Source organism: Rhincodon typus, chromosome 6 (genome assembly GCF_021869965.1).
Source record: "Rhincodon typus isolate 14 chromosome 6, sRhiTyp1.1, whole genome shotgun sequence".
Taxonomy (NCBI): domain Eukaryota; kingdom Metazoa; phylum Chordata; class Chondrichthyes; order Orectolobiformes; family Rhincodontidae; genus Rhincodon; species Rhincodon typus.
This window is the reverse complement of record NC_063337.1, coordinates 81655456-81683097: the sequence shown is the minus strand read 5'-3', so window position 1 is coordinate 81683097 and position 27642 is coordinate 81655456. Positions and strand designations below refer to the sequence as shown.

Here is a 27642-nt window from a genome sequence, read left to right as displayed (position 1 = left end):
GCTGCTGGCTGCTGTTAAATTTGGCCAATTTTTGTCAGGCCTGATTTCTCCGACTGTGGGTCAATTTAGAATATGCACATTTGGACCTGTGTCATTTTCAGACTGGCTTTCTATTCCAAAGTTTTATTGAATTCATATTTCACCATTTGCTTCAGAGGGATACACACCCTGTTCTCAGAGCATTAGCCTGGCATTCTGGATTACTAGCCCGGTGACATTACCACTATACAACTGCCTGCATAGGTAATGATGTGATCGTGTGAGTAATCCACTTCCAGATGTATTTCCAGACTCCATTATGGAAAATTTCATCCACTTTTGAGATATGTACAGCCATGATCAGAAACACAAGATGTTTAAGTTGTTTGTGGCATGATATTTGCTTTGATCTCTTGTTTTGTATTCCACTCTGTGTTGGCCAAGACTTTAATGTTGCTTATTTATGGTTTATGAGTGATTAATGCAAAGTACTTATACATTTTCTGCATTTTATTCAAACTGACATATGCCAAATAATGTAGGAATTCTCTTCTGGTGTTTCTTAAAATTTCATGCAATTATTATTAACACGTTCTATCTCAAAATGCGAGTTGATATAAGCTTCTGTTTTAAGAAAAATGACAGGATGGAGGCCTTTGCCTCTGACTGTGGAGATTGGATTCTTAGAGAATCTTGGACATTGGATGTACTTTTCAGACCTAGGATCTCAAACCATGCACTCGTCACTGTAATGAGTATGCCATCGTATCTTTTGTTACATTTGCTGGAGGATGCTTCTCGATGCATCTTGACTGTACAGTTGGATTTTTAGAGGATGCAGCTCCAACCATACTCCCTCCCCCTGCATTAACTGTAAAAGGAAAGTCAGCTTTGCGAGCGCTGCCCTGTAGGCATAGTGCATTGCGGATGGATTATGTTGATTGATGATATGACCTCGGCCTCTGACTTGAGAGGAAATTCCACCCTCAGGAACTGCCAAACAATCTGATTGACCTGCGTCATAGAGGACATTGTTTTAAGACCAGGAAGAGTATTTCTGTTGGGTAGACAACGTGGCAGTAATGAATTTGACATTGTGGTGGGGTTCCCCCAAAATGTGCAGAACACTCCCTGAATGAAGTGACCCCCTTCCTTCCTACCTTTGTTCATTTAGGCCTTTTAAAATCCCCATTGGTCTGCTTGCTCTCACCTGCCCACATCAGCCACATGAGCAACATATTATTCATTTTAAAGACGTGTTAACAAACCCAATTTACGTTTACTTACTTGATTAAATACAGCAGGCAGGCAGTGATTTAAGTGCCTAACCACCCAGCTTCTGTGAGAGTCAGCTCAGAGTGGATTGGCACCACCACCACCACTGCCCCCCCACACACACACACACACCCCCCCCCAAAACTACGGTCAGTGGACAGTTGGGGTTTGGGGGTAGGGTGGTGGCGGGACATGGTTGGGGACACCAAATCCAGCCTTTAGTCCCCTATAAGACATGTGGACAGTGTACAGGTAAGGGAAACTTGCTTCTTTCTTAGCAATATTGAAGGAACTTCACAAAGTGTTTAAAATATTATGTGTGAATGTAAGCTGTTTTTTTCTACTATAATTGAAACAGAATATAATGGAAATATGCAACAGTTCCTACAACATTAGTTGAGAGAAAAGATGGGCTTCTATAGGAAGTCGACCCTTCACAAGAACTGTTATGCCAAAAGGTCAGCAGTTAAAACCCTGATTGATTGTTAATTCCTCCTTAGCTACTGGCTTGCTGCGTTCTTGAAGCCTTTTTTAAATACGTTAGATTTCCAATATTTGTAATTTGTTCACTTCTGTGTTTAAAATATAAGTAGCACTGATCCTCATCTGAACTCTGATTGCATTTACCTTTGTTAGAAAGATATGTGGTTGAATTTGAAAATACTTCTTCTGTTGCAGAAAAACTCAGACGTAGTATGCCAAACCTGGCTCGTTCACTCAGTGCAACCAGTTCACCAGACTCTTTTAAGAATAGCAGAAGTTTTGATTCAAACCTACAGAATGGAATTTCACGACTCCAGTCACCTGCATGTGAGTATAAGCTGTGCCCATGACAAACCTTTACCTCATGCGGTTAGTTTAGCTTTCAAAAGATTACATTACTTATTCCATTGCATGATCTATAATGCTGTTCCAAATGATCTGAATGAATCAAACTCCCCTTTACTTTCAAGTTGTTTTATGATTCCAGTTTTTTGAATATTCATATCTTTCAGCTATGTACCATTCTTGGATAAAAGGGTTGAGTAAATGAATTGTTCACTAATAGTTTCTAGGAGGCACGCAGGAGAAGTGAGATTAGGAGAGGAGGTTTCTGTTACTCATGGAAAAGCTCGCAGGATAAATAGTGGGCATGGATCTTTTTAAATTCCCTCTCCCGCTATAATCTGCATAGCTTGTTTGTGTGAATTTTTGAATTTTTTACAGGCAATCTTAATCTTTCCTTTAAACCTGAGACAAACCTAGTAGTGTATTAGAAAGGGGAGAACTTTGTCTTTATTACTGTAGCTGGCATTCTAATTTCCACATTAAATGGAGAAAATGTGTGAACTGTGACCTGATCTTGCAGAATCACATTTAAAGACTTTCAAAAAATAAGTTTATTTCTGAAATTCAAAAGAACGTATGAAATCTGAGCTAATACATCTGGTAAGTTTGAAGTCATAGAGAAAGGTGAAAAAATCAGCCCTAGGAGAAAGTATTTCTATTAAAAAAGGAATTTTGGCAAATGATGTTATCTCCGCCTTTAGGGTGATCCCCATCTTAAATACCACTCCGCTGCCTAAAAATTTGCAATTCAGACTCTGCTGTGCTCTTTTTTAAGCTTGTGCAACAAATACACTACATCCATAAGCATCCACTCCCACCAGCACTGACGCTCAGTAGCAGCAGTGTGCACTATCTACAAGATGCACAGCAGATATTCACCAAAGATCCTCAGACAGCGCCTTCCAAACCCACGACCACTTGCATCTAGAAGGACAAGGGCAGCACATACATGGGAACACCACCACCTTCAAGTTCCCCTCCAAGCCACCACCACCTTCAAGTTCCCCTCCAAGCCACTCACCATCCTGAATTGGAAATATGTTCGCGTTCCTTCACTGTTGCTAGATCAAAATCCTGGAATTCCCTCGCTAAAGGCATTGTGGGTCAACCCATGGCAGGAGGACTGCAGCAATCCATGAGGACAGCTCACCATCACGTTCTCAAGGGCAACTAGGGGCGGGCAATAAATGCTGGCCAACCAGCGATGCCCACATCCCACAAATAAATTAAAAAAGTAACTTCAGATGTTTGACTTGAAATTTCTTTTCGCATTTTAGAACTTTTTGTTTTACATAACTATAGATTGTCAAGTTTGGTTGTTGCTGACTCTAATGTGTGGAGGGTATAAAAGGAAGGAAGTTATGATAAGCCAGCACAAAAGGCTCTCTGAGCTGTAGTTGCAGTATTGGACTCCACATATGATAGGAAGGATGAGTTCGCATTAAGCAGAGCATACAAAAAGGAATAGAGCTATTCTGCCCCTCGAGCCTGTTCTGTCATTCAATGAGAGCAATGCAAAAAGATCGAAGCGAATGGCTGCAGGGATGTGGAATTTCAGCTACATGGAAAAATTGGAGAAACTGGGGCTGCTCTCCTTAATGAAGAGATGGTTTAGAGGAGATTTGATAGAAGTGTTCAAAACCATGGGAGGTCTAGATGGAATAGATGAATGAAACTGTTCCCATTAGTGGAAAGATCAAGAATCAAGAATATTAATTTAAGGCCTTTGGAAAAAGAAACAATGGTGACCTGAGAAAAAGCTGTTTTGTCAAGTAGGTAGTTAGGATCTGAAGTATGCTTTTTGAGAATGGAGTGGTGGCAGACTCCACAGAAAGCATTTCTGTGTATGGTATCCTTATTATTGAGGGTAAGGGAGCCTCACTTGTGAATATTTTGCTTTAGGTTTGCATTTGAGGTGGGGTTTATTGTTTTCCTGAAGCTATCATGTTGTTTGATGTATCATCACCTACAGACCACTATTGTATGCAGCAGTCTGCATTATTGCTTACCACAAAGTAGATATGCGACCAACATCCTCTTGAAGTGTAGGGATTTATAGGGCTCACTTGGTCTGGTGTGGAAGAGGAAGTTGATGTCCTTGTCAAACAAGAGGAGGCTTTTGAACATGATGTAATTTTTCATATTATCAATGAAGTACAAGTTACACTGATATGATAGATATTACAGAGGCTGTGAAGAAGACCATCATTCATCTTAGTCCTTCAATATAGAAGCTATTCCTACTAGATCCATATGACATCATTACAATGGGTCTGCTTAAGGAATTCCTCAGTATTGAGGGCAGCACAGCAGTTAGCACTGCTGCCTCACAGCACCAGGGACCTGGGTTCAATTCCACCCTTGGGCAACTGTCTGTGTGGAGTTTACACATTCTCCCCATGTCTGCATGGGCTTCCACCAGGTGCTCTGGTTTCCTCCCACAGTCCAAAGATGTACAGGCTAGGTGGATTGGCCATGCTAAATTGCCCATAGTGCTCAGGGATGTGTAGATTATGGGGATAGGTCTGGGTGGGATGCCCTGTGTGTCAGCATCAACTTGTTGGGCCAAAGGGCCTACTCCCACACTGTAGGGATTCTATGAACCCTTTCAGATGCTTAGACCTTTATACAACCTCTCCTAAACTTCCTTCCTCATTGTGAATATACATTTGGTTATATAATTACATTTGGGACTACCACATCTTCCTGCAAGTTTCTGATTTCACAAATTCAGGTGGTCTGGAGGTTTCACTGTATACATTCTCTACAGATTTGTTAGATTGGTCAACCTTTGGTTTGAAGACATTTGGCCTTAAATCTGTTCCTAACAGATTGAATGCTGCAAGTCCCTTTAGACTGGAAGACATTTATTAAGACAATAGGAAATAGATGCAGTGTAGGTCATTCAGACTTACTGGATGGCACAGCAAAATCTAATATTCTGGCTGATCCAATAGTCCACTACTCCACTTTTCTGCCTTTTCCCTAAAACCCTTGATTCCCATATTGATCAAAAAATCTGTCTATCTTGATTTTGAACAAACTTCGTGATTCAACCTCAACATCTCTCTACAGTAAAGAGTTTCACAGATTCACTACCCTCTGAGAGAAAAAATTCCTCCTCATCTCTATCTAAAATGGGCAACCCCTTATTTTGAAATTATGCCCTTTGGTCCTACACTCTTCAAAAGGGGGAAATAACTTTTCTGCAAGTACCCTGTCAAGTCCCCAAAATAATCTTATATGTTTTAATAAGGTCACCACTCTTCCTTCTAAATTTCAATGAGTATAGACCCAACCAATTAAACCTCTCCTCATGACAATCTCTTCATACCTGATATCAACCTAATGAAAATTCTCTGGACTGCTGCCAAATCCAGTTTATTTTTCTTGAGATAAGGGGCCTAGAAACACTTTCCTCATCTAAGTCATTAACATATATTGTAAATAACTGTGGACCCGTCACTGATCCCTGTGACATTCTACTGGTTACAGTTTCCATCCAGAAATATCCTCCTTATTCCAAATTTGTCTTCTATCCAGGCTAAAGTACTACCTCCAACACCATGGGCTCTTATCTTGTTAAGTAGCCTAACATATGGCACTTTATCAAATGCCTTCTGAAAATCCAAATATATTACATCCGCTACTTCCCTTTTATCTATTCTACTTGTTATCTCCTCAAAAAATTCTGGTAAATTTGTCTGGCATGATTTCCCTTTCATAAAGGCTTGCTGACTTGATGATATCTTGATAATATCATACAAAGAACAATACAGCACAGGAACACGCCCTTTGGCCCTCCAAGCCTGTGGTGCCGCATTCTGCCCTTCCAGACTAAAACTGTCTTCACTTACAGGATCGTTATCCCTTTATTCCCTTCCTATTCAGGCATTTGTCCAGGTGCTTCTTCAATGCTGCTATTGTATCTGCTTCTACCACCTCTTCTGGCAACACGTTCCAGGCATTCACCATCCTTTGTGTGAAAAACTTGCCACACACATCAATTTTAGACATCTCCCCCCTCTCCGGCACCTTGAATCTGTGTCCCCTAGTAATTTACCCCTCCATCCTGGGAAGAAGTGGAGGGAAAAAGCCTCATATTTTCCACTCTCCCCATGCCATTCACAATCTTATAAACTTCTATTAGATCGCCCCTCAACCTCCTGTGTTCCTGTGAAAACAAACCCAGTCTTTCCGACCTTTCTTCATAGCTAAAATCCCCTGTGCGGCCACCATCAGTGATCTGTGGATCTGCACACCCAGATCCCTCTGCATATCCATACTCCTAAGGGTTCTGCCAATCACCGTTTAATTTCCACCTGTACTTGACCTTCCAAAATGGATCATCTCACATTTGTCCAGATTAAAAGCCATCTGCCATTTTTCTGCCCATGCCTCCAACTGATCTATATCCTGTTGTATCCTCCGACAATCCTCCTCACTATCCGTAACTCCACAATCTTTGTATCGTCCACAAACTTACTAATTAGACCAGCTATTTTTTCCTCCAAATTATTTATTTAGATCACGAACAGCAGAGGTACCAGCACTGATCCATGTGTAATACCACAGCCCTCCATTCCGAAAAACTCCTTCCACCACTACACTCTGTCACCTGTGACTAATCCAGTTCTGTATCCATCTTGCCAGCTCACCCCTGAAACTGTGACTTCACCTTTTGTACCAGTCTGCCATTATGTATTTTTAAATGCTTTGCTGTTACATCCTTTATAATAAACTCATAATGTTTCCTAATAACAGACATTTAAGCTAACTGGCCTATTGTTGTTACCTGTTTTTTTCTATCTCCTTCTCTTTTTAAATAAATGTGTTACAATTTTCAGACTCTAAGGATTCTTGGAAGATTACTACCACTGTGTTCACAATCTCTCCAGCTATTTCCTTTAATATCCTTGGATGCCTTCCATCAGATCCAGTGGACTTATAAGTCTTTAGCCCTATTAGTTTCCATAGCACTTTTTCACCAGTGGTAGTTATTGTATTTCTTTCCTCTCCTCCTTTTACCCTTGATCAGTTAGTGACTTTGGTGTGCTAGTATTGTCCTCTACTATAAAGCCTGATGCAAACCATTTATTCAACTCCTTTGCCATTCCTTGGCTTCCCATTATTATTTCCCCAGTTTCATTCCCGAAGGAGCTAAGCTCACTTTGGCTATTCTCTTCCTTTTTCTCTTGCTGTCTGTATTGATATTACTTCCAAGTTTACCCTCAAAGTTTATTTTTTCTCTCTTAATTGTTTAGTCACTATCTTTTGTTGGTTTTTAAAACTTTCCCAATACTGTTACTTACAACTAATCTTTGACACATTGTATGCTTTTCTTTCAATCTGATGCTATCCTTAACTGCCCTGGTCAACCATGATTGGCTTATCTCCTTGCTAGAATCCTTCTCCCTCACTGGAATGTGTCTTTGCTGTGAGACATGAACTATTTACTTAAACATCTCCGATTTGCTGCTAAACTCCTTTCCCAGACCACACCAGCTCGCTCTGTCCTCAGTACTTTGTAATTGCTTTTATTTAAGCTTAGTATAGTTGTTTCCAATCCACATTCCTCCCTTTGAAGGTGAATGCTATAGTACACCATATTGTAGTCACTGTTTCTGAGGGGATCTTTAACTCTGCCTCATCATACATTGATAGCCCTAAATAGCCTGGTTCCTGGTTGGATCCACAGCATATTCGAAGAAACTATCCCAAATATGTGCTTCATCTTCCTCCTCAGGGCCTCTCCTAGCAATCTGACTATCCCGATCTACATGATGATTAAAGTCACCCATGATTAACCTACTGCCTTTGTCACATGCCCTCATTATCTCCAGATGTCCTACGATACAGCTACTGTGAGATTGCCTCTGAACCACTCCTACCAGTGTCGTCTTCCCCTTCTCATTAGTTTGTGGCAACCAACACCAACCCCCCCACCCCACCCCCCGCCAAAACCCCAAGCCAGCGCTTGGGATTCAGTTTGCTAGGCCACTGGTTCCAGCATCGTTCAAGTGAAGCAAGGCCCACCAGGCTCATTACCTTTTACCCCAGTGCTAATGTCACTGCCCCAGAAACTGAAACCCGTTCCACACGCAGCAATCTTTGAGCCACGCATTGAAATGCTAACTGTCTTTCAGCAAAACATCCTTTCTAGTCTTATGAACATTGTTGCCATCAAGATAGAGAACAGTATGTATCTGTCTAGTTATACTTTCCCCTAACACAACTACATTCCTATTTTCTGCACCCATTTGAATGATTCCCAGTACCAAGGTGCCGTGGGCAGTTTGCTCATCCTCACTGCAGTCTCACCCTTGTCTGCACAGCTTGCAAGAACTTTGTAAATGGTGGGCAATAACAGGGGCCAAAACTTCTTAAATTTACCTCCTTGTGTCCCCGAACCTAACTCACCTGCAGTCTCACAATTGCTCCATCATAACTTTGGGAGCACCTTTAACCTCATGCATTTCCTTTGTGAATGATGATTGCCTTGCTGAAGCAAGCAATTTATTTTCTGCAGTATCTTGGATCTCTGAACCAGGAAATTTCATATTGACCATACCCTCAATCTCTAGATATTGATTATCCCTCCTTAGCGTCCCTTTCATGGGATTGTACATATTACACCTTCAATCTGTGGCATTAGGTTTTTATTGTTAATCTGATGGCAAACCTGTGTTGAAGTGTATAGACTCTTAGTTTTAAGTTGTAGATTAGCTTAAACCTTTTTTTATTTATTCATTTTATGGGATTTGGGTGTCACCAGCTGGGCCAGTATTTATTGCCTGTCCCCAGTTCCCTTTGAGAAGGTGGTGATGAGCTGCTTTCTTGAACTGCTGTAGTCCACCTGCTGTGGGTTGACCCGCAATGCCTTTAGGAAGGGAATTCCAGGATTTTGACCCAACAACAGTGAAGGAACAGCGATATACTTCCCAAGTCAGGATAGTAAGTGGCTTGGAGGGGAACTTGAAGGTGATGGTGTTCCCATGTATGTGCTACCCCTGGCCTTCTAAATGGAAGTGGTCGTGGGTTTGGAAGGTGCTGTATGAGGAGTGTCGGTGGTGGAGGAAGTGGATGCTTGTGGATGCAGTGCCAGTCAAGCGGGCTGCTTTGTCCTGGATGATGTCCAGCTTTGTTAGTGTTGTTGGGGCTGCACTCATCCAGGCAAGTGGGGAATATTCTGTTACACTCCTGGCAGAAAACTAACTGGTCATCACCGAGCAGGTTATTGTTGAGCAGGTGATGCTGATAGCACTGTCGATGACACCTTCCATCACTTTACTGATTTAGGCCTCAGTGATTTCATTATTGGTGAAACCACAATGTTTACTTTCTCAGGTCTGCTATTTGAGGATTGTTTCTTGGCATGATCTCTCTCACAGTTGCTGAGGATTCTTCCTACGAAGAATCAGAATTAAAAGTCTTTGTTTGAACTTGCATATTCTGAATCACCTCAGCACCTGAAATTGGGCTTCATTCTGTAATAGCTATTTGTTCACAATGCTTTGCTGCAATCTGAGTTACTTCCATTGATGATGTATGTATCAATGAGCTCAAGTGGGATATACTTAGACTTAAAATATGCTGCTTTATCACATTAATTTTGACTTTGTGACATTGGTTTGAATTGCTTCTACAATACCTCCTACTCCTTGGCTTTGATGAATGAATCCAGTTCAGCAACTTCAAATATTTGAGCATTTTCATTATGGAAAACACTTGGCATTTTTAGCAGCTTCTAGACACATTGTATACTTACGGACCAGCTCATCACAGTCAATGATTTTGATGTCCCATGTAGTTATTATTGTCACTGAAAGGGGCAGGAGCTTATTTTTGTAGTGGAAGCATTATTAGTTTCACTTACTGAGACTATTTTTGAAACAATGAATCTTGCTATCACATGGTGTGGTTGAGTTGAATAGCATAGATGCATTAAAGGGGAAGCTAGATGGCTTCATGAGATACAATAGAATAGAAGAATATGCTGATTAGGTGAGAGAAAGAGGGGTTGGAGGAAGCTTATGTGGATCATTCATATAAAGACAGTATTCTAGGCTGTAGTTTAAGTTGCTCAGCTATATACAGGTCCAATTCCTATAGCAGGATGACTGCACTTAGTTTTTGCTACAGATATTTCCTGTTGCCTTGAAATTAAAACTATTGAGTAGCATTTTGTCCTGGTTGTATAACAACAGCACACCTATGCTGTACGACCTGCCATTCAGGCTGAAGATCATTTTAGCTATGAAGGAATTCCCATCATAGTTAGGAAAGGAACAAGAATGAAATAACAACACAGCACAGCTTGTACAGCCAGCTGCAGTTTTCCTTTTGTTCCATGCAGCTTGCTGTTTGAGTTAAATGGCCTTTCTAGAATGGGTGTGGATTAGCACATTGTTTTTCTTTCTGTAATGTCAAGCTGTACAACCAATACTTGAAAGCAATTGCTAGTGTTTTATGCAATGGAGATTAAATGAGAAGGTTAAGTGATGACTTAATCATTGTTTTTGAGGTGAAAGATTTTGATGGAGGAGAATGTGTCCAAAGTATAGATTCAAATTTATTGGAAAATTATTGAGGTTAGATGAGACAACATGTTATTCAGTTACATTTGTCAGAAACTAGAATGCACTCCCTTTAAAAGGAATTTGGACAAGCATTCAAAGTTGAGAACGTTACAGGATTATGAACAAAACGCTGCAATCACAACTGCTCGTTTTAAAAAAAAACATGACCAGTGGAATGGCATCCTATTTTTGTGGTGTAAATTTCAATGTGTCTGTAACTAAATGAAGATTGAGTTGTGCCGTTAAGCATGAGTTGAATTCCAAAATGAAGTGCAGGTAATTGTTTTCGGCATGTTTACCTTTAAAATAAAGTGTTGAGAAATGGATATCTGAAACAAACATATCAGATGCTACGATTACAGTTTCTGGGCTAATGCCTATATGAGGAAAAATAACATTCATGGTGTAGGGACCACATGTTACCATGAATAGAAGCTTGGCTGCTAACAGGGAACAGAGCATAGGCATAAATGATTGGCAAGATGTAATGAGTGGTGTACCATTGATATGAATGTTGGGACCTCAATTGTTTGCAATTTTTATAAATGTCTTGGATGAAGTGACAGAAAGTATGTTTGCCAAATTTGCTAACTACACAAAGAATAAGTAGGAAAGTACATTGTGAAGAGGTCATAAGGAGGAATACAAAAAGATGTAGTTGGGTTAAGTGGGCAAACAAAGATCCAGTAAATGGAGTATAATATGGAAAAATATGAAATTCTCCATTTTGGCAGGACAAATAAGAAAGAAGTACGTTGTTGAAGTAGTGAGAGATTGAAGAGCTCTGAGATGCAGAGTTGGTATCTTAATGCATTAATGTTAAAAGGTAGTGTGCAGATGCTGAAATGAATTATGAAAGCTAATGAAATGTTATCATTTACAATGAGTGGAACATGAAACCATATCAGGAGCACTGCGTACAGATTGGTTTCCCAAACCAAAGAAGGATGTAACGGTGGTGGAAAGAGTTTTGAGTGGATTTACCAGATCTAATACCGAGAATAGGTGGGGTTATAACTCACTCAGAGATAGTAAGAATTGCCGATGCTAGAGTCAGAGATAACACAGTGTGGAGCTGGAAGGACACAACAGGCCAGGCAGCATCAGGGGAGCAGGAAAGTTGACATTTCGGGTTGAGGCCCTTCTTCAGAAATGAATCTTCTGAAGAAGGGTCCCGACCCGAAACATCAACTTTCCTGCTTCTCTGATGCTGCCTGGCCTGCTGTGTTCCTCCAGCTCCACACTGTGTTACCTGGAACAGGTGGGTTGCTTTATGAGAGAGATTTGGACAGGCTAATCTTATGTCTGCTGGAGTTTAGAGGTGTTTAAAGGTGCCGATTGAAATATATAAAATCCTGAGGAGTCTTGACAGAGTAGTTGTGGGGAAGATATTCCCTTTTATGGAATAATTAAAAAAAGGGATCACTGTTTAAAAGTCAGAGGGCACCTATTTTAAACAGAGATTCACCTCTTTTGTTTTCCCTCTGAGCATTGAGAGTCTTTCAAACTCACTCTGAACAGGTGGTGTAACAGAATCCTTAAATATTTTTAAGGCAGAAGTTCTTCTTAAAGGGTTCAAAGGTTAACAGGGTAGATAGGAATGTGGATTTGAGGTCACAATTAGGTCGGTCATGAGCTTATTAAATGGTGGGGTGAGGTGTAGGGGCCCTATTTCCGCTCCTTTTTTGTATGGGAGGAACTGTTATGTGAGTCTTACAGCCACAGATCAGAACTTAAGAAGACTGATGCACAAGCATTTTAATATAATCAGTACAACAGAGTGAGAGGAGAAAAGGAAGGACAGGTGCAATGATCTGCAACCTGCTTCAAACAAAACAGGAGATAGGCAATTGAAATTAACAGCACACTCAAACCTTGGAAAAATGAATTCAAGCAATATCTAACACAGTGGCAAGTGACACAAGGGAGTGGTTAGGTGGTGGGGTAACTGGAGAAGCAGATAAAATTCCCAATGGTGTACATTAGATTGGAAATGTAACAGCAGTGAGAAGGATGGGATGCAGACACAAGGCATTAAGAAACTTGAAGTTTCAAGGCAGATGCTGAAGGCTAGTTCCAGCAATTGTGTGAAGTGGGGTAGGTTGTGTATGCTCAGCACAGGGTTCTAGAGGTTTTTTTTAAGGCAGTTGCAGTGTGCAAGGTGGTGGGAAACATAACCCAATGGCCAGATTCTTGCAGGACTGCACGGGACTTGGAGTGTCTTGTAGCAGGACACTAGATTCCGTACTGAAAAGATCTTCCCATACAGCCTTCAGGCAGTTAGGGCTCAGTCCTGGGAGCAATTGAATGTAGCTCGAAATTGCAGTCAGGAGATCAGAAGAAGCCCTGGGAGCTGTCTGTTGCAGTCATGATTTGTAAGAAGGCCTGAGGACCATTGATGGATCAGAGCAGCAATGATTGAAAATGAAGGAAGTGCACAAGCAATATTTACTTTGTGTAGCTGAGAAGTATTAGAGCTTGGGAAAGTGTCAGCTTAGTAAAATCTAGCTGATTTCCAGTGCTTTGGCATTGCGCTTGAGGAGGTGCTGGGGTGCAGTCTTAGAATTCCAAGGAACACAGCCTTAGAGAAGCAACCTGGTCATGAATAGCCATTGAGGCAGCTTGTGATGGAATGGCTTGTGAGTGATTTCTCAAACTAGATTTTCAATTGCAAGCTCTTGTAAATGAGACAATGTTTTAACAGATTTGGTATCACAAATGTCGGGGAGGGTTGGTGCGATGTTTGTGGAGAAATCTGATTTGTCTTGACCACATTTAATGTGCTCTGTGGGGGTGCTTAGCAGCAGTTTCTTTTTGTTACCCCTATTTACTGTTAATTCTGGATATTAAAGTATAAATTGTATATGTAGTAGATTGTTTTACTTTCAAACATAATTTAGTGTAGTTTATTTTGATTGTTCACAACTGTAGAATCTTCTGGCATTATCCTCTTAATAACTTGCCGAGATTTGAAACTTTGTCCACTTCAAACAAAAAAAAAGTTGCTTGTCCCCAACCAGGTTATAATATCCATTTGGGGATCTCATCAGGGATCATTATAATGGGACAGGCAGCTATCAAGGGCTTGGACTGCCATACTATTACTTTATTCTGTCCAGTCCCTCACCCTTAGCATCAACCCATTTTATAAATTCTTGAAACTTGTTACTCATCTCAAAGAAGGTGCAGAGAAGCATACAGTGCTTTTTCCTGAATTGCATTGAACTTCATTGAAACAGTGTAGAGGGAATGTTCAGAATGGTAATGGATGGAATATTGAAATGACAAGCCTGAGAGAGCTCAGATCGAAGAGGTACTGAGCAAAACAGGCAACTGATCTGCATTTGGTGTCCCTAGTGTAGAGAAGATTACAACATGACCAACAAATGTGCTATTCTATACTGATGAATGTACTCATCTCTCTTATGGAAATAGTGTTCATGTGAGAGAAAGTGAGTGAGCAGGTGTTGCACTTTCTACAGTTGCACCAGAAGATGTTAACAAAGTGCAGCTGTTTGAAAAGGTGGGTGAGAAGTGAAATAAGAGATCATGGCAGGAACGTTATGAAGTGCTTTGAGAGGTTAGTCATGGCTCACATCAACTCCAGCCTTGATCCTTTGCAATTCTCGTTCCAGTGCAACAGGTCCACACCAGATGTCATCTCTCTGGCCCTACACTCATTACCGGAACCTCTAGATAACAGGGATACTTATGTCAAACTCCTACATATTGACTATCGTTCTGCCTTCAACACCGTAATTCCAAATAAACTCATTTCTAAGCTCCAAGACCTTGGTCTTGGCTCCTGCCTCAGTAACTGGATCATCGACTTCCTGATCCATAGACCGCAATCAGTAAGAATAGGCAATAACACTTCCTCCATCATAATCCTCAACACCAGTGTCCCGCAAGGCTGCGTACTCAGTCCTCTACCATACTCCTACACTCATGACTGTGTGGCAACATTCTGCTTGGACTCCATTTGCAGGTTTGCTGACTAACACCACTGGTGTAGGGTGGATCTCAAACGACGATCTGACAGAAATCCAAAAAGATTGAGTGCTTAGCGACATGGTGTAAAGGCAATAATCTCACCATCAACACCAGCAAAATAAAGGAGCTGGTTATAAATGTTAGGAAGTAGAGTGGAGGGCACACCGCTGTCTACATTAGTCGTGCTGAGGTGGAAATGGTTGAGAGGGTCAAGTTGCTGGCAGTGATGATCACCAACAATCTGTCCTGGTCCATCCATGTAGATGCAATGGTCAAGAAAGCATTACACTGTCTCTACTTCCTCAGGAGGCTGAGGAAATTTGGCTTGTTCACAAGAACTCTTACCAACTTTTTATAGATGCACCTTAGAAAGTGTCCTATCTGGATACATCAAAATGTGGTTTGGCAACTGCTCTTCCCAAGACTGCAAGAAACTACAGAGAGTTGTAAACACAGCCCAGTCCATCACTCAAACCAGCCTCCCATCTATTGACTCCATCTATACTTCCCGCTGCCTTGGGAAAGCAATCAACATTATCAAAGACGCTTCCCTGGTTATACTGCCTTCCACTCTTTTCTGTCGGTCATAAGATATAAAAGTTTATATACACATACGAATAGATTGAAGAACAGCTTCTTCCCTATTGTTATTGGAGTTCTGAATGGACCTCTCAAATTTTAAATTTAATCATGATGTTGCCGTCTGTGCCCCTGCTCTACAGCCGTAGCATTGTATTTTTCGCTGTTCTCATATCCTAATGCACTTTGTATGGTATGACCTACCTGTACTGCAAGCAAAGCAAAACTTTTCACTGTACCTAGATACATGTGACAATAATAAATCAAATCAAATCAAACCAAGTCATTCCATTTAATAAAGAGAGAGGTAGGGGAAGAGGGCATTTGATACTGTGGTCAGATTACATTGTAGCTGGTAGCAATTGTGGAAGATGATCTGGCGAATGCAGAAGTTTACCTTACAAGCATATAGGAGATAACAATCTTTTTATGTTTGCTCTCTGATGCACTGAGAGCAGGAATTTATTTTAAAGTAGAGTAGTTCTCCTATTGGAGCACAATTCTCACCCTATCTATCTCTATGGCAACACAGTGATGCCATGGGTACCTCCAACAGTGTTTGTCAACCATCCAATCCAAATGAAGTTCACTTCCAAAAACCCCAGAATCAGCTGATCTGCCAATGCCAAATAAAACAAGCTCAGCTCTCACAATAGCTGTGTAGTCGATTATATTGTTCCACAAGAAGGAGAGGCACATGTTGACAATATCTGATTTGTCAATAGAGTCTGAGTCTTGTTTTCTTTATTTTAGTCTTTGTCAGTTTGTCAAAACTCAGTATAGCCAGGCTATTTAATAGAACATTGAATTCAAATTTTGATTCACTTATTAGCTTTTATTCAAAGAGATACAAATTACACATTGGGCTCCAATAGCACAGTCCTCATTCAGCCTGCTGCAATATACACATATACACTTGTAGGTCTTGAATTAAACCCTCCTGCTGAATACGGTTGCCACCCAATGATTAATAAGTAGATCAGCTGCCAACATGTTTTAAGGATAAGAAAAGAATTTATTATTTTGTTTATTCATTCGTGGAAAGTGTGCATTGCTGGCCGGGCCAGCATTTATTCCACACTGTCATTGCCCAGAGGGCTGTTAAGAGTCATATTGCTTTGGGTCTGGAATTGCATGTAAGCCAGACCAGGTAAAGATTGTAGATTTCCTTCCTTAAAGGACATTAGTGAACCAGATGGGATTTTATGATATTCAACACTGGTTACATGGCTACCATTAGGCTTGCTTTTTATGCCAGAGTTTTATTAAATTCCATTATCGACCATAGTGTGATTCAAACCCCTGTGCGCAGATTGTTAGCCTGGGGTTCTGGATTACTAGTCCTGTGACATTCCAAATATGTCACCATCTTAAAAATTGGACAAGGAACAAATTTGCGACAGAATGGCTGGTCATATAAACAAATGATCACACTTTCACTTTCTTAATCCCCCATATCTGAAACTTGTAACCGAGTTGCTGTAAAATTTATATTTATCAAATTTGTGCAGTAATAGGGGGATATAACAACAATTTAGCTTTCTATAGCAATTTCTGATGTGCAGGGAGAAGTTTGAATGCTTTGTAAGAGTGGACATTTGCAAGCTGTGAAATAAAAGTTTGGAAAAGGACATGAAACATTAAGAAAAAAGGGTGTTTAGGAACATCTTAGATGTAATAAGGGCACAGTTGTTTAGAGAGAGAATTGCAGAAAGTGGGGTCCTTGTTAACATGTACCATCAAATGACACTGCATGGTCACTTGTTTCTATATTGAATTCACAATCTTGTTCTGTTTGACTGTGATCCATTATGACCAAAGCAATAGCAAATTAAACTGATAATTTTCTAGTATTCAGCATTCCTGGTCCACAGTTTAGATCATTGTAACTGGTATATGATATACTAAAATTGAATTAAACCCTGTCTCACATTCTGTTTAGATCGGCCAAGAGTTGCTCTATAATTATTTTGAATTGTTGATCCTTAAAGCTTTGCCATGTTTATATTTGCTGTGGCAAGAAAGGAGCTGAATGAAGGATGTTCACAAGCAGTGTTTGCTTTGTGTAGCTGAGACGAAGCCTTGCAGTTTGAAACAGCCCTTTGTAACCAATAAGAGAATGCTACAAAAGAGTACAAACCATAACTATCATTGCTGTCTGCTGAAGCACATTTTAGTTTAGAGACAAATGCAGTTGAGTATAATGTGCAAGTATTCTTACAAATGCACTAACTGAAGGTCACAAATGCAATTGAGGAAGTAAATAAATGTATTATATGAATAATCTGAATCTTTATTTCATCTCTAGGCCCTTCTCTCAATAAGCTTCAACACCGAGTCAACAGTGTCAGCCACTTTCCATTGTCAGTCAGGCAGCAACCTAAAGCTACAGCTTATGTGAGCCCGACTGTTAATAATACAAATGGGATCCAGACGTCTGTCAGTTTGCATTCCATTTCGAGTACTGGTATCCCTTTACCAAATAGGCCCAGTAACACAGGTATACCAGGTCGGAGTGGCCTTCCCAGACCAACATCTGCTGTTGGAGGTAGTGGAATACCCAGAAGCAAATTAGCGCAACCTGTCCGAAGGTGAGCCATGTTTTAAGCAGTACTTTTTATCTGTGAAATAAGTGCTTTTATTCATTTGGAGGAATTTTCTACACTTGGCAGTGCTCGTGATATTGCCTTGTTATTTTATCTTGTCCAGGGACAGGTGCAAATCAGAGACTCGAGTGCAGCTTAACTTCTTTCTGCTCTATCTTGAGAAAGCAGTCCCGTTTAATGTGTGTTTTAAAAACTGATGAAGCTTAATCACTGCTCCATTTCAGACACTATACAGAGCTTAATGGAATCCATTAAGTCTTTTACTGTATCTCCTGATGTCAAGTTGTTGATGTCTTTGTTCACATGCAGGTACCTCACTTGTTTCATGTTGCATCCCCTTGTGCTTGCACAGTTTTTCCCATTAAAGATATGATATTAGTGTATTTATATAATATTAATGTGGAGGAAAGTTCACAATTATCTGTTTTTATTTCAGCTTTAGGCAGAAAGTAGATTGTGAAGTGACCTAGTGGTAACCAGATGCCAAATTTGTTTAAATATTCGGAATTTATCAATTACATGATCAATTAATCAATCAATTTCCACAAACCATATAACATATGCTATTATATAGTGGGGTGCAGGTTTTACTAGCCTAGTAGATCACCTTATGACTGGAAATTGCGGAGGGACAATAATATCAAACAGTTGTTGTTGATTATAGGTTTGTGATGAATTAGAGTGGAATGAAAGAATGTAATGGTAAGTGTATTAGTGATCATTAAACACAGAATGTAAATGGTGAGGGATTAAATATAGCAATGGGGATGGAGAAAATAAATTGTAGGAGATGAAGCACATAAGTTATGTGAATTATATCTTTAACTAGACACTGCAAATGTGCATTGGGAAAGAAATGGACCAACTGCAATTGCAGCATCATCAAACGTAATTGAGTCAAAATGAAACCAAGTTTCAGTTGTCCCGATGGCCTCTTGTACCATACCTCAGCAGCTAGTCATTATTTTAATAGTTACAACATGAAGCATAGATGAATTTAGTATAACCCAGTTGTGCAATGTGTGTATGTGTATCTTCTTTTAATAAGCTCCAAAGTAGATTGGTAATTAAGCTGTTAAGAATGTTATGTTTATATGTGCTTCCTGTTAATTTTTTCAATTCAGTTATAATGATAACCACATGTGCCAATTTGCCATGTAATTATAGCCTCTTGCCAGTGCAATACTTTGGCATGGGAGGTTATAATTGCTATGCAACAGGTTTACATATGCATTTGCATGATAGACGTGGTCATAACAATTTATAACATCAATACCAAAATATAAACTGAATTATTGCTCTAAAGTAGTGGTTAAATTATGTCTGTACACTCTGAACTAAGCATTTGTCATCCACTAAACTCCAGTTAAATTGAAAACTACAGTTGGTCTTGAGTCTTCCACGAATTTCATTACTTCACTTACTAAATATTCTACCATTGAACCAACAAGTTAAGAACAGTTAGAAGCGTCATCCTGTGTTAAAAACAACTTTGTTTTTATTGCCAGCAAATTGGCTTCAGTGTATTTGTTGAACAGTAGTGGATGTGTGGCTAACTTACATAATATATTATACCATAAACAGCTATACACAATATTAGCAAATATAATGTACTTCTATGATATACTTTCTGTAATTTTCACATAGGTGTAAATCACTTTGTCATTTATCCAATAATTCAAGGCCATCTATTAATAATTCATCCTCCAATATCAGCCATTCCTGGACAATAGGTGCACCAACAAGGATGATATTGTTTTACCTTTTTTTCTGAAAGTAAATATAATGCTATATTTTCATAACGGAAAAGAATATCTTGCATTTATGTAGTTTCTTCCTTGGTTGCCAAAATGCTTTAAAATCACTTTAGAAATTGTGAAGTGTAGTCACTATTGTACTCTCAAAAACCTACAAACTGCAATTTTGATTCCAGAAGCTCCCAGTTCTGAAGAAGAGTCATATTCAACTCAAAACTTTAACCCTTTTCTTCTCTCCACAGAGCTACCAAACGTGCTCAGTATTTCCAGCACTTTGTTTTCATTATGAAGGAATCTATTTTTTCCAAATCAAAACTGAAATACTGAAAAGTACCTACAGATAAATAATATGCAGTTTTAACTTGAAAATGAAAATTTTGTGGCCTATGATTTAACCTGCTATGTCTTTCGTTTTATCCCCAGTTTTCTTCAGCCCCCAAAGCCCCTTACAGCACTCAGTTCTCTTAAGGATGGAAGCTGGAGGGATGGCTGTTACTAACATTCGCTGTCACAGAGACTGTTTAAACAGTGAAGCTCTTACACAATGACACCCAGCTGGCTGGGTTTAGACATGTCACAAGTTGTTTGTACCTTTAGTTGGTTTCAGTGAAAATGCTAAAGCCTAGGCAAGGCACACACTTACACAAGTTTTGTTAATAAGTAATACTAAGTGAACCAACTGTTATAATGTTGTGCTTTTAAACCTTGGCCCTGTGCATTGTAATAATCTCAGACTTGCAGATGCAATACTTCCAGTGCAAGATGCCTCTTGACCAAATTCAATTTGTTTAATGTTGGGTTTGCATCATTCATGTTTCAAACAGTAGTCAGTATTTCAACGAGTATTTTGTCATAAGGGATCTTCTTTCTTTAGGAGATGAAATTAACTTTGCTGTTACTGAATTGTATTTGAACAAAACTGTCAACTCTTGAGTTGGGAACAGTTCATTTTAAGTGTATGCTGTAAACCAACACTTGTTGAGTTAAACAGTAATACCTCAACTAAAAGCAATGGTAATGAAAACTCCAATAATGTTGCATGTAATTCAGTCACAGAATTGCCACGAGTTTGAAATAATAAATTGAAATTGCCTCATGCACAATGGAAGTAATTAGCAAATGCTATCTAAGCATAAAACACACACAAAACTGTTCTCTCCTCAATTGGTACTTGTTTATTTGCGATAGCTGGCTGGAGAGTTGAATGCAAGGGACATATATAGCATAAAAGACAATCCAACAAGTCTATGGCAGTGGTCATGGGCATATTTACCACCTCCCAAAATTCTTTAACTGGCTTAGTCATTATGTCCTTTACTCCCTAGTGTGTGTAGCTAGGAGCCCATCAAATGCATCTGTACGAGCCACCTGAACAATACTTTGGGAAGCAAGTTCCACGATTCCAACCACTCTTTGGGTAAAGGTGTTTCTTCTGAATTTCCTCCTAGATTTATTAGTAATTATTAAATGTTACACTATGAAGTGAGAACCCTAATATTTTGTTTGCATTAATACGGACTTATTAAGCTAATTTTATTGACCTTTGTATCTATGCATGTAGATAACTGTGTTCTTCCACCCCATCTAGATATTTACTTTCCAATGCACTCACCCAAAGTTTAATGCCACAATGCCCTATGCTGTCACTCCCAGTGCATCAGCAGAAGGCTTTTACTTCAGTTGTAGCATATCTGCTGCCAAACAGTTGACCTGTTTGGTTTTTGTGGCTCTACAATACAATGAGTTAATCCCCTGCTGGGGAATTTACATCATTTCAAGTCTCTTGTATAATTAAGTGCTTTTATATATTTAAAAAGGTCTGATTCTAATCTTTGACCGCAGCAATCATTTTCAATAAAGCAATGTAATTTTGTCATTACTAAGAAGGTTCTAATATGGTACAGTGAGGACCGAACACAAAATTGTGGAAGTTGGCCACTAAGTGCAAGAGAAGAATAGCTCAAGCTATTTCTAGCATTTCTCTTTTCTTACCCTTCCTTTTCCAGGTACATTATTTCTGAACAGAGTTATGAAGGAAGAAGTGCAAACTGTTAACTCCTACTACTTTCCATGTTGGTCAAAATCTTCCTCATTTCTTTCAATAGTTATCCTTATGATAATGTTCCTTTGGTATGATGGTTTCTTTTTTTAAGTTCACACATGGGATTTGGGCATCGTTGGCTAGACCAATGTTTATTGCTCATCCCCAATTGCCCTAGATGGTGAGCTGCATTGTTGAATTGGTGTAGTCTTTTTATGTTGGAACACTTACAAATGATGTTTCGTCTAGATATAATAGGAAACATTTATATAATGCACCTAACAATTATTTGTTACAAATACAAACTACACATTTTACAGTGTTGCCAACCGTTTAACAATACCTGCAAGATTGTATTTCATAGTATACTGGACTATTGACAATGACTGACAGTAAATTTACTTTTAATAATTACACTAATACAGTATTGTCAAACAAAGATAATTTCTGAAAGGCATTTAGGGTGAAATTACTGTTGACTAATGGAAAGCCTGGACTGCACATTTGGTGTAGAGCCAATTGTAGTGAGCACTGCAGCAATATTTTCTTTCTGTTTTCCACAGTACCTGCAGGGTCAGCATGTCCATGAAAGTAAATTACCAACATCTTTTCATGTGCCATAGTTCACAGCCAGTAAAATTTAACAGTTATTATGTTTTGTAGCATTTGTGGGTAAGGAAATTCACAATACTATCACCACTGACTATTTTGTTGGTTTTCTGAACATTAATTTATTATGCATAAATTATTTGTACTGTTAGTTATGATTTATGACAATGCACATTGCACTTAAACCCAGCAATGACCATGTATGCGACAGTTTGAGCTGAGTTTTTTAGAACAATAAGTGATCGTTTTGCAATGTTTTATTAATATTGGTATTGAGAACAAGGTGCACTTTTTAAATGGGCACACAACAACTTAATTTTTATAGAAGTTTTACAGGACTACTTAAATGCAAATTCATGTAATAACGTTGTACAAAGGTATTACAGAAATGCCAAATACATCAATCCAGTTACTCTTGCATTTTATTAAATATTGCTTAAAAATATAATACATTATTGCCAATTGATGTAGGAATGTATTGATGATTTTATGCAATAAACTTTATTTTCCCTCCATTTTTGGATGGGTTATGCTATACTTCCAATGATAGCTTAACTTGACCAAGACCAACAAAGGTTGCTGTTACCAACATTGTTTGACATTTGCAATTTGAGTCTGAATCACTGAAAATAAAACACCTACCATGTTGCAAGTGTAACTTGTCTTCATTGTTTAATGATTTACCTTTCGTAATCCTCCAGTTCTTGGAATTGTACGTTCGGACATGTCGTGTAAAAAAGTTAAATATACCTTTGCTCCAGATATAGATACTGAGCAAAAGGAGCTGAATCACAGTGATGAATCTGGAACCTGAGTCTGTAGGGTTTCAGATGGTGTCCTCTCTTACAATCTCTTGTATACAGTTATGTTTAATAAAGCCTGCAATTGTTCACCTACCAGAGTCATAGAGTCATAGAGTTACACAGCACAGAAACAGACCCTGTGGTCCAACTCATCTGCACCAACCAGATATCCTAAACTGATCTCGTCCCATTTGCCAGCATTTGGCCCATATCCCCTCTAAACCTTTCCTATTGATGTACCCATACAGATGCCTTTTAAATGTTGCAATTGTACTAGCCTCCATCACCTCCTCTGGCAGCTCGTAACATACATATCCCTCTGCGTGAAAAAGTTGCACCTCAGGTCCCTTTTAAACCTTTGACGTCTCAGCTTAAACCCGTGTCCTCTAGTTTTTGACTCCCCTACCCTGAGAAAAAGACCTTGGCTATTCACCCTTTTCTTGCCCCTCATGATTTTATAAACTTCTATAAAGTTACCCTTCAGCCTCCAATGCTCCAGGGGAAAAAAGCCCCAGCCTATTTAGCCTCTCCCTATAGCTCAAACCGTCCAATCCTCCAATCAGAGTGATGACCTGATCTTACCACTGAGGGTAGTGGCAGTGATCAGACTCACAGAAAAAAGAAGAAACCGCATGAAGAGTCTAAAATAAAACCCAGAGACCCTAGAAGTAGGGGCAGATGTGAAAGGGAAGCTCCGCAGTGATAGAAAGCAGTCAGTGAAGGACTTCAAGGTACTCCTGGGAACTGAACTGTGGTGAGGGAAAACCTGTGCAAAAAAAAATGAAGGACACTGGAAAAATGCTAACAGAAACGAATGTCACAAGCAACAGGAAAAAAAAAACAAATGACCACAGTGAGTAAAAATAGTACTGTAGATCAGAGAAGTTGCAGGGATGGGGAAGAAATGAACTCTTAAGAAAATTCACCAGCGACAAATGTGCAAAGTAACAGGGTGGGATCAATGCCATTAAGAAACACCACTGGTTGGAGTTTGATATAGGTTCACTAATACCCAAAGAGAGAGTGGCAATCCATTGCATTTCTTTGCCAAATACAACCATGGACCAAAGCACCAATTACTTTTCACTTGCACACCATGGCAGGAGTACATACCATCTACAAGATGCACTGCAGTAACTCACCAAAGCACCTTTAACAACAGTTTCTAAATTCACAATCTCTACCCCTACAATGATAAGGTCACCAGATATATGGGAATGCCACCATCTGCAAGTTCTTCTGCAAGCCACATACCACCTTCATTTGGAACTATAGTGGTGTTCTTCCATTGTCAATGGATCACAATCTTGGAATACCCTTCTTAACAGTACTGTGGGTGTCCCAACACTTCAGGTATTGTGATTCAAGAAGGCAACTTGCCACCATCTCCCGGCAGTTAGGAGTGAACAGTAAATGCTGGCCCAGTCAGTGATGCCCACATCTTGTGAAAGAATTTAAAAAGAGAAAAGTTCATCAGTCATCAAGTGCACATTCAGGGCCTAGCATCTGAAGAGAGAGAGGGAGTGAATCCAAGATAAATGCCTTTACCTGGAGAATGTTTAAAATGTGGAGTAATTGAGGCAAGTAATACGAATGCATTTATAATGCTAAATAAACATGAGAAAGGAATACAGGGTTCTGCTGGTCAGATCAGAGAATAAGTGAGAGGAGGTAGATGTATAGCAATAACATAACTTGGGCTGAGTAGCCTTTCCCTGTGCTGTGCATTCATTGTATTTTTAAATAATCCTTGGACAACTCCTAATGTAATTAGCTTTGGGCATGTATGACCTACAAATTCTAGATAATTAGATAATTTTGCCTATCAATGTTGTTGCAGAACTGAAAGAATCCAGAGTTCTTAAACATGAAGCAGCTGAAAGACTTAGTTGACAAACTGAATTTTGTGGTGCCCTCACACAGCTGCTCTCTTGTCTGTTTGATATCGTGAACATGCAGCTGCTGTTTCATGAGGCAGTGTTTGAGGCCACTGCTGACAATTGGCCACTCATGTTGAGTATTGTTTGAAGAGAAGTACGGGAGACAACAGGGGGGCATTTTAACTGGTAATGGGTGGGCAGCAGAGGCCCCTGGCTTGTAATATCTGAATATCAGTAACTTACTGCTTGCAGAATAAGCTTCTGCTAGATTTACAGAGGAATATTTGAATTCATATTGTTGCCATTGATCTCTATATTGAATGAAATCATCTGAACCTCAAGATGATTCAGAAACAAGTCCTAAAATTTTATGACACTATTGTGGAAATTGTAATAGAAGTAGACACAGAAAGACATCCTCTTTCCATTAGGCCAAGAAAGATATCATGAGGAGAATTTGCAAAGGCAGTCCACACATTGGAGTAAAAGATAAAGTTGCCATAGTCCTTCTAGACCATAAGGCTGCTCTCTCATGAGAGGTTACCAAATTACTAGCCTCAAGCTCTGCATTGCTGATCTGATCAGAACACCAAGAAGGAATTCAGATTTTCATGTTGTGGTGTACTGAATAAAGTAATCAGTGTATGGGGTGCTGAATGGAGTACAGCACTGTGTCCTTACTTACACAAACCCTGATTTTCATTCCTGGGTCATGTACTCAGAGATGGGTTAATTTCCAGCTGCACAAAACCAATCTTCAAACATGGGCTGCCTCAACTTCTTATGGTTGATGTGGGGAGTGAAAAATCCAGGCAAACCTGCAAAAGATGCATCTAATGTGTTGTACCCATCCACATCACCTGCATCCCAACCTAGGCCCTGTACCCAACTCCCATGATGCCCTTACCCTTCATATCATATCATAACATGTAACCATGCTTTGCCTTTTCAGAAAGCATGCCAACTCACATAGTATCCACCATGAGTTGACCTTAACACATGTGCAGATGAAAATATAGTAAAATTCAATTATGTAAGTGCATTGCAGGCTTCATTATATTAAGAGAAACATTCTTACTCATAAGAACAGATTTACTACAGGTGACATTTTTCCAGCCCCTGAACGATGTAAGCATTGGTGAATCAGTTGGGAAATTAAGGCTGACATTACCTAATTCCTCCGTATTGATATGCAGTTTCTTATTCTATCATGTGCCGGCGAGAATCTAGATGGTTGACAATTCCCGATATGAAAGACAGAGCAGATACCTGATGACTCCTGCTTGTTGGCTTGCCTGTTAAGGCCAACATTTTGTACAGTGAACTCCCGATATCTCCGGGCACGTTCCATAGGCAGTAACCTCTCCCCATCCATGGAAGTTGCCATCAGATCAGCCCCTCTGAATTATCATGGGACAGCTGAAAACCACTTGCAATACAGTGCTTCACTTCAGAGAATACAAACATTTTTTTTGCAATGCTGCTACCAGGACACTTTGTGTACAAGTACAGGCACTCAGCTCATGCATCAGAAAAGTGGGCATCTTAAGGCTCTGAGTTTGCTTCCTCAACACTCATATACTTTTGTACCACACCAAACTCGCTCAAAATATATTAAGAAGATAATTTGGACCCTAACTTTTTCTTATTTTAAAGGTAATTGTAAGGTGTTGTGTTCCGATTACAATTCGATTGTTTAAACTGCCAGGCTTGGAAAAAGAACACACTTTATTCACACACTATAATTAAAATACAGACAAAATAAAAATAGAAGAATTAGCTTAACTGTAACTATTGAAATGCTTAACAAAATAATACATATTAACTACTACTAATGAACTATTCCAATTTGGTAACATCCCATAAACACAGCCTTGTAAAAGGCAAATTCGGTAACATAGAGTGTTTCACATCCAATTGTAGCAGCAGGAATAGAGCCCCAAGTTTTATCTGTAACAGAGAGAGGAATAAAAACTTCCAAATCCAGCTTCTAGACCCCAGCAAGTGTAGAAAGCTAAAGCTAAAACTAAAAATTCTGGTTTGTGGAAGCCTGATGCCACCCATTCAGACTGCCTCTATTGTTCCAACTTTAAATAAAAATTGAAGACCTCAGAGGCTATTTGCTTTATTGGCTTTGAAGCAGATTACTCATCACTTCTGTCTCAACCTTTCTTTTTTTTTAGAAAAAGAAAAATACACCTCTTAAAGCCGCAGTATCATTACACTTTCCCTTTAAAAGAAATGAACCTTCCATACACAAAGGTAGCTTCATTTTTAAAAACCTGTAGTCTTACGCTATTGGTACACTACAATACATATACATTACATTGACTCTAAGCATGCAAACATTCACCACTACAGTCCATTTCAGTTTTTTTTTTCCCTGCAACCGAACACCTCTGTCTTCTGTCATCAAAGTTCCCATCCTACCATGTGTATATTTTTCGAATTGAATGGCTACAATAATGAGCTCTATCTAAACAGTTTGGTATTTATTTCTTAATTGTTTCCAAACATTTTAAGGGGTTATGATCAGTATAAATAATTGCCTCAGACACATTACTAGCAATATAAATGCTGAAATGTGGAGCAACACCAACACCAAACTCAAGGTCTCCTTCTCAATCGTGGAATATTTCTGATGATGCTTATTATGTTTTCTGGAAAAATACCCAATAGGTCTTTTTATCTTCTCGTTGTCATCTTATAACAG

General features: G+C 39.4%; 1 protein-coding gene across 1 annotated transcript in view; it reads left to right on the top strand.

Annotated features, from left to right (window-relative positions):
* slain1a (SLAIN motif family, member 1a) overlaps window positions 1-20440 on the top strand; it is a 36149-nt gene extending 15709 nt beyond the window's left edge. The window contains exons 4-6 of the mRNA XM_048598142.1: window positions 1920-2064; window positions 17542-17824; window positions 20020-20440. Of these exons, the coding sequence (XP_048454099.1) occupies window positions 1920-2064; window positions 17542-17824; window positions 20020-20095 (504 nt within the window). The 3' untranslated portion in view covers window positions 20096-20440. The remainder of the gene's footprint in view (window positions 1-1919; window positions 2065-17541; window positions 17825-20019) is intronic.
* Window positions 20441-27642: the final 7202 nt, after the last annotated feature.